This window comes from Amorphotheca resinae, assembly GCF_003019875.1.
Source record: "Amorphotheca resinae ATCC 22711 unplaced genomic scaffold M430scaffold_13, whole genome shotgun sequence".
NCBI lineage: Eukaryota > Fungi > Ascomycota > Leotiomycetes > Helotiales > Amorphothecaceae > Amorphotheca > Amorphotheca resinae.
In genome coordinates, this window is record NW_020194483.1 from 656912 (window position 1) to 669693 (window position 12782).

Below are 12782 nucleotides of genomic sequence, written 5' to 3' on the forward strand. Positions count from 1 at the left end.
AGTATTTGAATGAGGCTCGACGAGGCTGAACCGCGGCCTCATTCCGTGACGCGTACTAACCCTTTCCGTTCACTCAACACCACTTCATCCAAATATATCAACAACATGAGTGCCGAACCTCCCCGACCTCTTCTCTTGCCTCGCAACCGGAAGCTACGACATCTCCAAGGCATATACCTTCGAAATCTTACATTTTCAAGGCCGCGCGGGCGAACAATCGATGATGCGGCTCTCAATAAGTCACCCCAGAAGATCGAAGCTCTACGAGAACCTCAACTCCACCATGCGCGCTCTTCCTCAGACCTCCAAGCGCAAGGGCTACAAAGAACGAACACAAGCTGGGGTCCTGAGAGCCCTGACTCTCGGCAGAAGAAGCTGGAAAATGTCATAGATAGGAGGATGGCGGACTCTTTCTTCACACTGCACTGCGAGGGACAAGAAGATCCGATATACATCAGCGAAGTGGTGGAGAAGGCAATGAATCCTACCTTCCGCTTCTTTGACCTCTCAGGGATTGGTCCTGCTACTACTCGACTCAATAGATTGACGATCAAGATATGGGTTAAAAGACAAGATTTCTCTCTTCTTATCACGGAGGAAGTCAATCTTCAATCGCTTCAGTTCATTGGGACACTCGAGAATCAACCCTTTCCGCCAAACTGTATACTTTTCCACCTAATCGATGGTATCTACTCGATCGACCTCGCCTCGAAGCCTCCAAAACCAAAACCTGCGCCAACTCTACCAACTTCTTCCTATAGCGCTTTAATGCGCCTCTCCAACCTTGATGAATCGATCCAAGACGCCCTAGCAACGCGCGAAGAACTTGCCTCCCAAATCAACTCCATCCTTCAATCATTACCCGTCGACGAAACGTCCCAAGCCCAAGAGCACGCTATCCTCGCAGAACGCTATGTGACCGCCTCTCGAAAGCTCCTCAAGCAATCCCTCCGCCGCAGGACCGAACTGAAAACATCCATCGCCGCTCGCAGAGCCGCCATCAAGTCCGGGCGAGAAGTGCAAGAACGCGCTCAAGAAGACGTTAACGCGGCGCAGGAAAAGCTGCAGACTTGCCGCTCTCTCCTGCAAAGTACAACTTCTGCTATTCACGGACAGCGTCGGAGAATATGTGAGGAGCTATTGAAGATCTTCCGTATAGAGGCTACAGACCATCCTCTCTTATTTACAATATGTGGATTACCGCTCCCCAATTCATCCTACGAGGACGCTGATGAAGATATCGTCTCGGCCGCCCTCGGGTACGTAGCGGAGGTCGTCGACATGCTCCAATACTACCTCTCGATCCCCCTCCCCTACCCAATCTCTCCCTTCGGTTCACGCACCATAATCCACGACCCCATTTCCCTCCTCGCCGACAACCAGCGCACCTTCCCCCTTTACATGAAAGGGACAGTGCGCTTCCGCTTCGACTACGGCGTGTTCCTCCTCAACAAGAACATCGAATGTCTAGCGGAAAGCCAAGGCTTAAAAGTCATCGACATCCGGCAGACGCTGCCGAATCTCAAATACCTGCTCTACGTCTGTGGAGAGGGCAAAGGCGAACTGCCGGCTCGCAAGGCGGGGGGCATCCGCGGCTTGTTAATGGGCCGCACGACCCCGAGCCTGAGCAGGCGCGGAAGCTCAGAGAGCGGAACAGGCTTGGGTGTTGGCGAGATGGCGAGGAAGGCACTGGAGGTTGCGAGTAAAGGGAACGGACAGGCGAAAGCGCCCGAGAACCGGGAAGCTAATGGCAATGGGAATGGGAATGGGAGTGCGAAACCGAGAGATGTGGCGGGTATGCTACCCTTCAGAGATGATAATAGGCTGAGTCTACGGACTAGCGGATTGAGAGAGGGACTTGGGAGATGAAGTCGAAATAGTATTGTCGTGTACCTTAAGTACCTATGTAAAGACTAATAATGAACGACGATGCTTTTTATGATACTAGCTTCACACTTCGTGATGATTGCTAGGTATATAATAGTGATGAGGTGAACTATATATACAATCCCTCTATTAACAGTCTTCCCTACTAATGCATTACTTAGTGCTATAATAATAACCCCTCAAACCCGCAACGTAAAACCTGAAGCAAGGTTTTCCCCATTTCTTTCCTCTCGCTTCATGCTTTTGACTCCCCCTTTTACCTACATAAACAAATTGAGGCTACCTATTGGTGAACCCGATGAGAAACAAGATCACCACGGATCTTGACCCTCGTGTGATTGATGTATGGGGAGAGAAGGAAAAGAACATGTAGTATTGGATTCGGATACTGGTATATATATATAATTTGTCACTACTACTCATCGAGAGGGCAAACATGGACCGCTTCTCGCCTTCTTCCGTGCTTAGGATCATGTTGTTGGTGTTATCCTGCATTCCTAGAGCTAGCTAGCTTGCTACCTTGCTTGCTTGCTTACTTATTGCTCATCAGGATTTCATGCCGAAGCCCTCAATGCGAGTAATGCGAAATGGCCACCGACCACAGGGCGCGCTGTGAAATCCCCGGCGTTTATGGGCCAACTATGAATATCTCAGAATCGGGTCTATCTATAGATTGAAAGGGAGGGATCTAAAAAGAAGAGGAGGGGGAGGAGAAGGGAAGATTATTCAGAGAAAAAGAAGAAGAGGAAGAGGACTCACTTCCCAGTCTGTGCATCATACAAATCCGTCATAGCTAGATTCGTCGGCGTCTCATTAATCCAGCTTGCCAGATGGCCGATCAAGAGCGCTTGCGTATCGGGATTCGCGATGGCGGCGCTGAACATCTCCCAGTCGCTCTTCGTGTAGTTGTGCCGCGTGTCCAGGGGGACGCCGTATTTCTCGGCGACGGTCGGGTAGAAGGTGCTTTGCATGTCATAGATACTTTGCGGGACGAGCCCGAGATTCAATTCCGCGTCGCTGTACAGGTTGTATAGGAGGCCATGCGTATCATTGAGTCCGTAGCCCAGCGTGGTGTGAGGAGGCGTGGCGTCTTGAGCAACGCCTAGGACTTGCCATTGCGTGATGTAGGAATGCGCGATATCGCTGTAGTTCTTAGCATCTGCTTCATTCCCTGTCAGGTTCGCAATCACGGCAAAGGCTTCGATGCCGATTATTCCCTTGAGAGCTAGGTTGGTCTGGTTAGGGAGAGCGCCGGCGAAGTCGTCGGTGGAAATCTGGTTCGCTGGGATCAAAGCTTCGGCTACGAGGTACTGCGTCCATTGCTTTAGGATTTTGTAATGTTTGGAAAGGTATGCAGTGTCCTTGAGCCTTTGGGCGTATGCGAGGGTCATGATGAGCATATTCCCGCACTCTTCTAGCGGTTGCTGCTCGTCGTTTCCCGCGGGGTGGCCGGTTGCGTTTGGGTAGGAGGATCCGAGATCGTGCATGCTCCATGCGTTGGGATACTGGCCCGTTTCTTGGTTCTCGAAAAGGGGATCCAGGAGTAGTTTAAGCAGGGTTGAGTTGGTATACAGGAGGATTGGGTGGAAGGGGAAGATGACATCCACTGTTTGAACGTTACCGTCGGAACTGATTTCTTTGAGGAAAAGATATTGCTTGGTTGAGTTGCCGACGAGTTGGACTGCCCCGAATGCTTGACGGGCTGAGAGGGACGTGATGGTCAAGTAATTTTGTCCTGCTGCGGCCATGGAATCGGCAGCTATCTTGTTGTCGAAGCTGTTGGAGGCATAACTGGCAGAGCCGTAGTCGTTGTAGAAGAATGAAAGCTATATCAGTCAGAAATATTGGCGCAAGGAAAATTGTGAGAGGCTTACAGCATCGGTTTCACTTGAAAAATAGCTCGTCCATAGAGAAGTAAGTGGTACTATACCAGTTTCACCATCAAACTGTAGAGCTTCCTCTTGAGCCAGACCAAGAGTGTAGAGGGTACTGGTAGGTCTAGTGATTCGGCCAAGGTCACTGGAGAACGCAAACACTGGCCAATCTTGGTTAATGGGCCGGAAATTGGTATCACTCGAGTCTCCTATTGATCCATTGCTAGCGAAAGCACCTCGGACAACAACATCCTGACCAGAGCGGTAGTTCAGTCTTGGCCCATTCTTTGTGGCCCAGTACCAGTAGCCCCAATCAGCTTGTTGGTTGGTCTCGCTGAATAGGAGTTGCTCCTGTCTGTATACTCTGTGGTACGCAATGTTATCTGTAGTGATGCCATTTTCCCACTGTGCAACTGACGAATGGTCTCCTGCAACCCATTCTTTACTTCTGGTCAGTTAATGTTACAAAAATCACATGATAGGGGTACTTGGACCTACCTGCTGAAATATCTGCATACAGTTGCACATCATGCGCAGCGCCATCCATAGGCTGTACTACAACGTCCAGATAAGTGAAAACGAGAGATTGTCGCTTTTCGTCATCTGGATATAGAGGTGAAAGAAACGTAATATTCATCTCCACCAAGCCTCCCACATTCATCGTAAAGATACTCTTGGTTGACGTATACTCAAACGCAGTTTGCGTGACTGGTGGTCCTACATTTTCCGGAGCTCCCATCCAAGTATATGTAGTACCATCGACGCGAATCAATCCAGTCCAAGCAGTGATTTGGCCTCTTCAAAACGTCAGTCTGGTTTTCTTTTTGGGTAACTATCTGAACCTTCGACTCACGCCCAGAAGGTTGGCCATTGTCCAGCAAGGTATCCGCCATTTCCTCCATCACCCCCTGCAAACTGCCACGTGCTTAGGTAGGGCGACTTGACCCCGAGGGGTATCGCAGGTGGTCGGGCAGGACTGAATGTTGATTGAGCACTAGCCACGGCAAGAACTGCAACGCAAAATGCAGCTAAGACTCCCCGGATAGAGAGACTCATGGTTACAAGCTTAGAATTAAGGAGAAAATTTAAAGCCTTTGGAATCGTAGGTTGAGGAAGAGAAATCTCTTGCTTTTCCTACCAATAAGGAGTGTGTGATCACTAGGCTTATATACAGCTTTCTCTGGAACCCCTAGGGTGAAGCTGATATCTTATAATTTTTGCTAACATAATGAATGCGGGGGAATGATTGCCAGTTATCGTGCAGCTGACACAAGCTCAAGAGAACAAAACATACAGCGAAGGTCGGAGGTGCTTACCGTTTCATAAGGAGAATAAGAGAGGCTTACATCCTCGCAATGCACATAAGGGCAGGACCCAGGGTACATCAACCAAGGATCAGCTGGGTGCCGGATACTTTCGGGGTCCAGTAACAGTGCTATTGCTGCTGAAACTTACCCAACAAGGGAATGCTACGTAAAGCGGTACCACCAAGCTGAAGAGAGGACGTAGAACGAAGGCTAATATAATTACCTTCTTGATAGTGTCAGACCCCCTGGAGGTCATCACTGCATCAGTTCAAACAAAAGACAGAATCTTTAGCGAAGAACTTCGCTTAAGCCGCCGAGGGGATGGTTGGGCTCCCCGCACTTGGCCTCTTTAGGCCTATGCGGGGGATCGGTGCTATTTTGACCCGAACTCGGTCGTTGTCACAGTCTCGTGCCTTTACATACCGTGGATGTAAACCCAAATGCCGCAATGGGAAGATTTGAGGTTCTGATGATCGGCGGTCTGGCCTTAATCTTCTTCGGGGATGACCAGGTTCGGGCATTGTGATAGGTCGGTCGGCTCGCATCAACTGTAATGCGGAGGAGGACTATCACCCCTCGGTTCCCCTGCTATCTGTTCTGGTTGGTCCCGGTGTCCGAGGGGAAAAAGGCCCTTCTCTGATGAAGTGTTCATGTGAGATGTATATCAATCTCACCGGCTGATCTCCGCTTCTGTGATTTTGACTCGGTCGTGACTTGTCCCCGTGGGGTGATGAATGCTGGGCATGCATGGCAATCCCTCTCCGATGCAACGTGCTATGTGTAGGACTTGGTGAGTGAAGAATTCTTCCCTGCATTCCCATGGCTACCTAATCTGTCCAATTGGTGAACAGTTGAATGGAGTTAAGGACCATTGTTGTGTCGGTGAACGAAGGACCCGGAGGCTCTCGTTAACCCTATCCGGTGATCTTGGAAGGACGTACGGTTCTTAGAAAAAATTCCCTTTCAATTTGTCCTTCAGACTCATCTAAAGGCAACTGTCCAGGCTCTTTTCCGCTTCTGTATTCGTGTCAGCGAACTGTCAGTATTTCCATCTCACCGAGGTCTGGAGTTGCAGATTCACTTTCAACCCTTCCACTACCAATCCGCATCTAGAACCAAATCACGCAACCATCTGCAATGTCACCGTTCAACAAGGTCCGGCATCCCTGCTCAACAAGCTGTCCTGGCCAGTCTCTTCGATCTCGGGATTCGGAACTTGCAGACGGATTTACATTTCCAGAACCGTGCCAAATTCGGGGGTATGGCTTGGTGATGGTAGGCTGTTGATGAGATTGTTCACACAAGAATTGTTGCAATTTGATGGCGGAAGAGGCCCCTGTATTTGTGATTGTAAGTCATGAGCAGTAGTCATAAACTCCTGGAGACTTTTGAAGGAATTCGACCATACCTTGGCCACGCTTTGACCGCCACCAAGAAGCCTCAGTCTAGCAGAGTTGGCAGTCAATATCATCTTGCGTTATCAAACCTCGTTTTCTTCCTAAACATGATGTCTTAAAAGGTTCAGAAGAGACAAGCATCCGTGCAGAAGTCCCGTCACTTGATGGTACGTCCCAACATGCCGACAGAGTATTTCTGCAATATCAGAAGCATCAGGAATGATTCTCAGTCCGCCGAACACTTCCAATCCTTTCCTCAGAACTTGCAAGCCTTGACAAAGTGATCGCAGCAGCATCTGGGGGAGGGCCTTCTAGTAGCACGAGGTTCCACTTGTAACCTTATCACCGGACAGAGGAGAAATCATCAAACTCCCTCCAAAAAAATGCCTTGAGTCGCCTCGTTAATGTCATCCTTCACACCTTCTCTCTTCCAAAACTCGTCCTTCCCCGTCTCAGCAAGCACTGTTCTCACCCAGGTAACCCCTCCCACCAATTTTCCAGGGCTCTGTGACTCCATACGTACCTTCTCAATCTCTTCCCTCAGCACTGATTCCGAAAATGGGAACGTGCCATTCGCAGCAATGGCCACGGCCACAACGGCACCATCCGTCCCGTCTAGATCTGGTAGCGCTTACATCCTTTCATGATCATGCTCTTAAAGTAGATCCGAATGAGCTGGAACTAGAAGAGATTGCTCGTATAATATAGGATGGAAGAGCAGCGCGAGATGGCACCTTGCGATTGTGATGCCCGCCCATATTATTGCGGGATGTAAACGAGTTGATCAATTCAGAGGTTTGAGAAAGGCGTCTTGAGCACGTTGGCTGGGACTAAGTAGATTCGAGGGGGTTGGGATGAGGTGACGTTGGTGATGCGAATTGAAGGATGGTTGATAGAGTGGAGTCCCGACTGAGCCGCGTACGCAATAACGTTCTCTGCATGATAACTAGCTTGCCAGGAATGATTTTTGGGTTTATTTCCATTCCTTCTTGGATCATTCATAGCCTAGAAATACGGGCATGTTTTAAACATAGAGAGAAGAGGTGTAGATAAGGTTGATATTGACTGGCCGTCCGTTTTAAGATCTGATCAACATTAGGGGTCCTAAACCCGGAGCAGATCTTCGTGACATAAAGGGTTGTCGCAACTCCACTGTCTAGATACCTGTAATTTGATATATGGGTATCTTATTCGTCTACGTCGTCTGTATGTGTCTCTCATGCTCATGGCGACCATGTCATCTAATACTTCTCAATCCATACTCGTCTGGACTCCAAGATTCTGAAAGCCATCTAAGACATCCTTATCAATGTTCACCAGCCAATTCTTTTGGAACTCCTCCTCTCCACCAACCATGCTTACCAGAGCTCCCAATCTTTGCTTCACGAAATTAAACGTGTGAATAGTATGCACCGGATCACTACCATCCTGCAACCTCTTTCTCACATCTTCCGGTCCCTCAAACTCATTGCCTTCATTTGTTTCCCAGATGAGGTTGTCACCACCATCGTCACGGCCAGAGATCATCTCATTGATGACTGTGGTCCACATAGCAAAGTAATCTTGCAATTTATCGAGGATCATGGGTGTTACTGGGGGTTGTAGTTCTAGAAGACGGGTCAGAGCGAGGCAAGAAAGCTTTTGTCGGTCGATATTCGCCATGCTGTCGAAATGACGGAACCATTCACTACTGAGCCACACCCAGACATCGTTCACATTGCCTATTGTCGAGAGCATGGTAATGAAGACGGAGGGATCAGCGAGCGCTATGCGGGCAAGGATTGTAAAATAATCCGTTCTGACTACATCGTCCTCTTTGGGGTATCTTCGCTCTGGGCCAATGGTTTGGTTGGCTTCCCAAGCATCGCGTAGACCCTCAAAGATCTTGTCGGAGTAGCCTGATTCGTGGAGGTCTTTTGCAACGAGCGCTACCCCATTTTGTCCGCCTAAAGCTTCGGCAGCACGAATCATGTTCTCCACAATCGTGGTAACATGACCAGCGAGCTCTCTTTTTGAAACACCTAGAATATTTGCCATGTACGACAAGATTCTGAGTCTTACAGCATCTCCCAGCATCGCTTCCGGAGCAAGAAGGATGTATGATTCAACAATGTTCAGAACAACTCTGAGATTATCGGAACCAATTTCGAGTAAGGGAAATGCGGATTCGGCGAGTACTAGAACATCTTGTGATGCAGGTGCTGTAGTTTGAGCAAGAATGGCAGACCAGAGATCGAGAGCTTCTTCCATCAGATAGACTTGCATCTCCGAACCTGGCTCAACGGCTCGTTGGATAAGAGGTAATATCATCGAATGATATCGTTGCGACTGCTCCTTCATGGATCCAACCAATGTTGACAAAAGGGTAAGGATTGCTTGTTTTAGGAGGTGTTCTTCTCCCGAGGCTTCCCAAAGTCCCGGTAAAAGAGACACAATCTGATCCGCGAAGGGCGAGATGTGGTGTTCGAGTCGCACGGCTGTTGCTCTGATTGTTTCCAGTATAGCCATTTTCGTTTCTGTACTTTCCACTTCCTGTATCAAGGCCATTATTCTGCCGAGGATATCCGGAGCATAAGGAAGAAAACCTTCCGGGTTGAAGCTAAAGTCGTCGACGACAGCCTTGAATTGCCGTGCGGCTGTAACGCGGACGACATAGTCGTTTGTCTCATCTTCCTTTTTCAACAGATGCTGGAAGATCTGATACACCAAAGGCCTATTGGTCTCGGAAATCTTGATTGTAATCCACTGCCCAATCAAGATAGCAATTCTTCGCCGAAGAACCTTGTAGCCAGGACCCGTCTGCTGAACGTCATTCACCAGAGTTGATGTCAAAAATGCATCAAAGTCAAAACTTTGGAACACAACTGGAGCTGAAAGCCCCATGGCTGTGTACACGGCATCTTTTGTGACCACAGTGCTCTGTTCAGTCCCGGCAACAGACATAAAGAATCCCAACAATGGCTGAACCAGAAGATGTTTGAAGTTGATAACGAGGTCCATGAATAGTTTCTCGGCACATGGTCGAACCTCGAATTCCCACGTATCACCTCCACCCTCTTCTCTAATTTCCCATTCATCTTCATCCTCCTCCCAAGCCTCCAGATCGACTTGGCGAAAGACGAAAAATTTGGTAACAATCACGCTAGCCATCTGGGAGACCAAGTCATCAGTAAGCAACTGGGTCTTGATAAATGTCATAGCTTGTTGTTGCTCCTCTTTCACTTCAGCCGAGCGATACTTGAACGACTGCGCAGGGCTGAAAGACATCTTCATGCAGGCACGTAACAGAGTGAGGCCCTTCAGGCACAGTTTTTCCATTGCTGGTCTGTCGTTCTTCTTCCCATCGTCATGTTTCAATGCCTTGGCACTGAAATCTTGAGTCTCTGAACCGTATGATTCGCCGAACTTAGAGACAAGTCCCCAGTACGCTCTCACTAGTGGAAGAGAATTGGGTAAAAGAGCAAAAGCAGCAGGGTGTACTTGTGCCATTTGGACGTGGAGCTTTGAATATTGAATGGCATGCTTCTCCACCAGTTCTTTCGCAGGAGAACCCAGAACAGGAGGCTCTTGAGACATAATTTCAACGAACGATCCGAAATGGTCCTGATATTTGCCCCACATTTCCTGAACCGCCTTATCATGGTTGGGATACTCATACCCAACAATAAGCAACCGTCGGATAATCTTGAAAGCCATAAGGCTGTTCTCCATTGCGTCTATTGCACCTCCCTCGTCCTCCCCATTTCCCCTCAGGAATTGAAGCCACTGAGCTATCTTCCTGTCATAGATCTCACTCAACAAGAACACAATCTCCGGTGTGACTGACTGCAAACTGGTTTGAGACCTCCGCAATCGTGCCGTACCTAGCTCCTTCACCACTTGTAACAGGATCAACAGACCTCTCCGTAAATGCAATTGATTCGATTCGTTCGACGTGCGTAAAATCTTGATCAAGTCGGTGAGAACATCTGGCCAATCCTGAGGATAATCTATTCGAACAACTTTCGATACGACTAGGGCGTTCTGCAACGCAAGATTCGGATCGGCCTCTTCGATGCCCCCCTCCAGTAAGTGGGACCTAATTCCCATTTTCTCTTCTTTGGAAATGCCATTTGCCGCAGTCTTTCGCCAGTATTTGTCGATGCCATTTTTCAGTTGAATGACCGCTAGGTATCGCACTTCCGTCGGTAGGGATTTATCCAGGTATACGGCCTAGAGACATCACAGTCAGCTACTGTAGCCTTGAATTTCCAAAAATATGCAACATACCTGCAACAATGTGTAGTAGCCCCGTTGTGTCTCCCAATTTTGTAGCTGCTGAGTGCCGGTCTTTATGCTGAGTTGCTGCGAAGAACTTGCAGATTGGAGAGCGAGATAGACCTGCTGCGGGGTAAGAGGATTTGCCTCTCCGGGCACTTCGATAGAGAACGACATGGCAAGGATCCTTTATCAATCTCAGGACAGGCGTTGTCATGCCCGTCCTCCAAAATGTGAGGTGTTGAACTGTGCTATTCAATGCGGCGGGGATTGAAAGCCTTGTCGTACACCGTAGCAAACAAATATTTAGGTAACATTTAGCGGGGCAGGAAAGCCCATGAATAAATGACATTTAAGCCTATCATAACCTCCGACAAGCCGCAAGAGCAGCAAGATTGAATGACGGGCAGTCCCATCTTTGATATGTCTCTTCACTAGAAATTCAAAAAAAGATCTGCTAACTTCAAGTGGTTTCTCAATTTTATAATCCATTGCATAACGATGGCATATCCATCAACAAACAAAGTACTCTCTTTCGCAACCCTCGCGGGAGACCTACACGTGATAGAGAAGGAAGTGCCTCCTCTTCCAGCGAATGAAATACTCGTCAAGGTCCATGCTGCTTCCATCAATCCGGTCGATATCCAATTATGGAGATCACCTTTAGTAGCTGTGGTGGCTGGTGAGAAAGGAATGGGTCGCGATTTTTCGGGGACCGTGGTAGCTGTTGGAAAAGATGTGAAGGGGTGGACTGAAGGAGATGATATCTTTGGTTTACTCTTTGAAGCGGTAAAGCCCCTTTTCTAGTTGGAATTAGCAATGAGGACTGAGCTGATATAGATAAATAGCTCGGACAAGGAACTTTCAGTCAATACATAAACATCAATCCAAGTTCGACGCCAGTTGCCAAGAAACCGGGCTGTTTCTCTCATGAGGCAGCTGCATCCATTCCGTTAGTAGCACTCACAGCTTACGCCTGTCTTGATTGGCTTCCCCCGCCAGGTCCATCTCAACGAAGAGTTATTGTCAGAGGGGCATCTGGGGGAACAGGGTCATGGATCATCCAACGTTAGTTCCATCTTGAGCTGCACTTGAATCATAAATTCTCCATTACCCTTGCCTCCAACCCAAGACATCCTTCTTTCCCCTCAGAGGCATGATACTGATCTTTTATACAGTAGCAAAAGTTGTCTATGATTGTCATGTCACAGCCATATGCTCAGCCAAGAATGCAGAGTACGTCCGGACCCTCGGCGCCGACGAAGTAATAGACTATACCTCCCAAGATGTGATTCAAACTCTTTTATCCGCCGCCGCCACTCAACCAATGGACCTAGTCATTGATTGTGTAGGCGGTACCGACATCCTCGCACACTACGTACGTTCCTGTCCCTAATATTTCCTCAACTTGTAACTCATTGAACTAGAAACAACTCCTTCACCCCCGTGGCGCATACGTAACCATAGTTGGCGATAAGACCTCCATCACTACCCTCGGGGGCCCCATAACCTACTTTACTAACCCAATCCAAATCCTGCGCTTCATCCGCGGCTATCTTTTTGGCCCGAGATACGCATGTGTTTCCCTTCTTACGAAATCGGAGTATTTGGAGCAGGTGGCACGGCTTGGAGAGCGCGGTGAGGTGAAGTGCGAGATCCAAGAGGTGGTTAAGGGGGCTTTTGATGAGAGGGAAGGATGGAGGAAGGCGGTGAGCTTGATAGAAGGGTGCAGGATTAGGGGAAAGGTTGTCCTTGAGATACCCTAAGTCACAAATAGTAATAGTAAGTAGAGGAAATTTGATTTCTAGGGTAGAACGCTACCAATTTGATGGTTGTTTTGTAGCTACGTGCCTATGCATTACTGCAGTCATGGCGTTGTGAAGATATTAAAGTTGAACATCATTTGAGACCTGCTTCTTCCAATAACCATGGCATTATTTGTACGTCGGTGAGATAAAGCTTACAATAAGCTCTTCAGTAAGTTTCACAATGGATGGGATCTCTTTGGGGTACATATTGGAGTTTACTCCGGATTTTGGACGAAGCGGCCGCTTCGGGCG

At 48.4% G+C, this 12782-nt stretch overlaps 5 protein-coding genes across 5 annotated transcripts; 3 read left to right on the forward strand and 2 right to left on the reverse strand.

Annotated features, from left to right (window-relative positions):
* Positions 1-98: 98 nt before the first annotated feature.
* M430DRAFT_37453 (hypothetical protein) lies at positions 99-1932 on the forward strand. The gene has a single exon (XM_024867125.1). The coding sequence runs from the start codon at positions 106-108 to the stop codon at positions 1867-1869; it is 1764 nt and encodes a 587-aa protein (XP_024717061.1). The 5' UTR covers positions 99-105; the 3' UTR covers positions 1870-1932.
* A 76-nt stretch (positions 1933-2008) lies between these two features.
* Positions 2009-4896, reverse strand: M430DRAFT_37454 (hypothetical protein). The gene is made up of 5 exons (XM_024867126.1): positions 4615-4896; positions 4260-4558; positions 3762-4201; positions 2647-3713; positions 2009-2526 (listed from the first exon to the last, which is right to left on the reverse strand). Exons 1-5 carry the CDS (start codon positions 4815-4817, stop codon positions 2442-2444), a joined length of 2094 nt encoding a protein of 697 aa, XP_024717062.1. The 5' UTR covers positions 4818-4896; the 3' UTR covers positions 2009-2441.
* Positions 4897-5671: 775 nt separating this feature from the next.
* M430DRAFT_188080 (hypothetical protein) lies at positions 5672-6471 on the forward strand. The gene is made up of 2 exons (XM_024863956.1): positions 5672-5858; positions 6072-6471. The coding sequence occupies exons 1-2, from the start codon at positions 5803-5805 to the stop codon at positions 6427-6429; spliced, it is 414 nt and encodes a 137-aa protein (XP_024717063.1). The 5' UTR covers positions 5672-5802; the 3' UTR covers positions 6430-6471.
* Positions 6472-7590: 1119 nt separating this feature from the next.
* M430DRAFT_61821 (hypothetical protein) lies at positions 7591-10971 on the reverse strand. Its single transcript, XM_024868950.1, has 2 exons — positions 10735-10971; positions 7591-10677 (listed from the first exon to the last, which is right to left on the reverse strand). The coding sequence occupies exons 1-2, from the start codon at positions 10897-10899 to the stop codon at positions 7717-7719; spliced, it is 3126 nt and encodes a 1041-aa protein (XP_024717064.1). The 5' UTR covers positions 10900-10971; the 3' UTR covers positions 7591-7716.
* A 160-nt stretch (positions 10972-11131) lies between these two features.
* M430DRAFT_69922 (hypothetical protein) lies at positions 11132-12572 on the forward strand. The gene is made up of 4 exons (XM_024869463.1): positions 11132-11511; positions 11571-11790; positions 11901-12100; positions 12150-12572. The coding sequence occupies exons 1-4, from the start codon at positions 11224-11226 to the stop codon at positions 12486-12488; spliced, it is 1047 nt and encodes a 348-aa protein (XP_024717065.1). The 5' UTR covers positions 11132-11223; the 3' UTR covers positions 12489-12572.
* Positions 12573-12782: the final 210 nt, after the last annotated feature.

Coding starts and splice junctions, on each gene's coding strand:
- M430DRAFT_37453 (XM_024867125.1), top strand. CDS start 106: ATGAGTGCCGAACCTCCCCGACCTCTTCTCTTGCCTCGCAACCGGAAG.
- M430DRAFT_37454 (XM_024867126.1), bottom strand. CDS start 4,817: ATGAGTCTCTCTATCCGGGGAGTCTTAGCTGCATTTTGCGTTGCAGTT. Junction 4,559..4,614: donor CAATGGCCAACCTTCTGGGC/GTGAGTCGAAGG, acceptor GACGTTTTGAAG/AGGCCAAATCACTGCTTGGA. Junction 2,527..2,646: donor TATGATGCACAGACTGGGAA/GTGAGTCCTCTT, acceptor AGATATTCATAG/TTGGCCCATAAACGCCGGGG.
- M430DRAFT_188080 (XM_024863956.1), top strand. CDS start 5,803: ATGCTGGGCATGCATGGCAATCCCTCTCCGATGCAACGTGCTATGTGT. Junction 5,859..6,071: donor CGTGCTATGTGTAGGACTTG/GTGAGTGAAGAA, acceptor GCAACTGTCCAG/GCTCTTTTCCGCTTCTGTAT.
- M430DRAFT_61821 (XM_024868950.1), bottom strand. CDS start 10,899: ATGTCGTTCTCTATCGAAGTGCCCGGAGAGGCAAATCCTCTTACCCCG. Junction 10,678..10,734: donor GCTACTACACATTGTTGCAG/GTATGTTGCATA, acceptor TGATGTCTCTAG/GCCGTATACCTGGATAAATC.
- M430DRAFT_69922 (XM_024869463.1), top strand. CDS start 11,224: ATGGCATATCCATCAACAAACAAAGTACTCTCTTTCGCAACCCTCGCG. Junction 11,512..11,570: donor TTGGTTTACTCTTTGAAGCG/GTAAAGCCCCTT, acceptor ATAGATAAATAG/CTCGGACAAGGAACTTTCAG. Junction 12,101..12,149: donor CCGACATCCTCGCACACTAC/GTACGTTCCTGT, acceptor TCATTGAACTAG/AAACAACTCCTTCACCCCCG.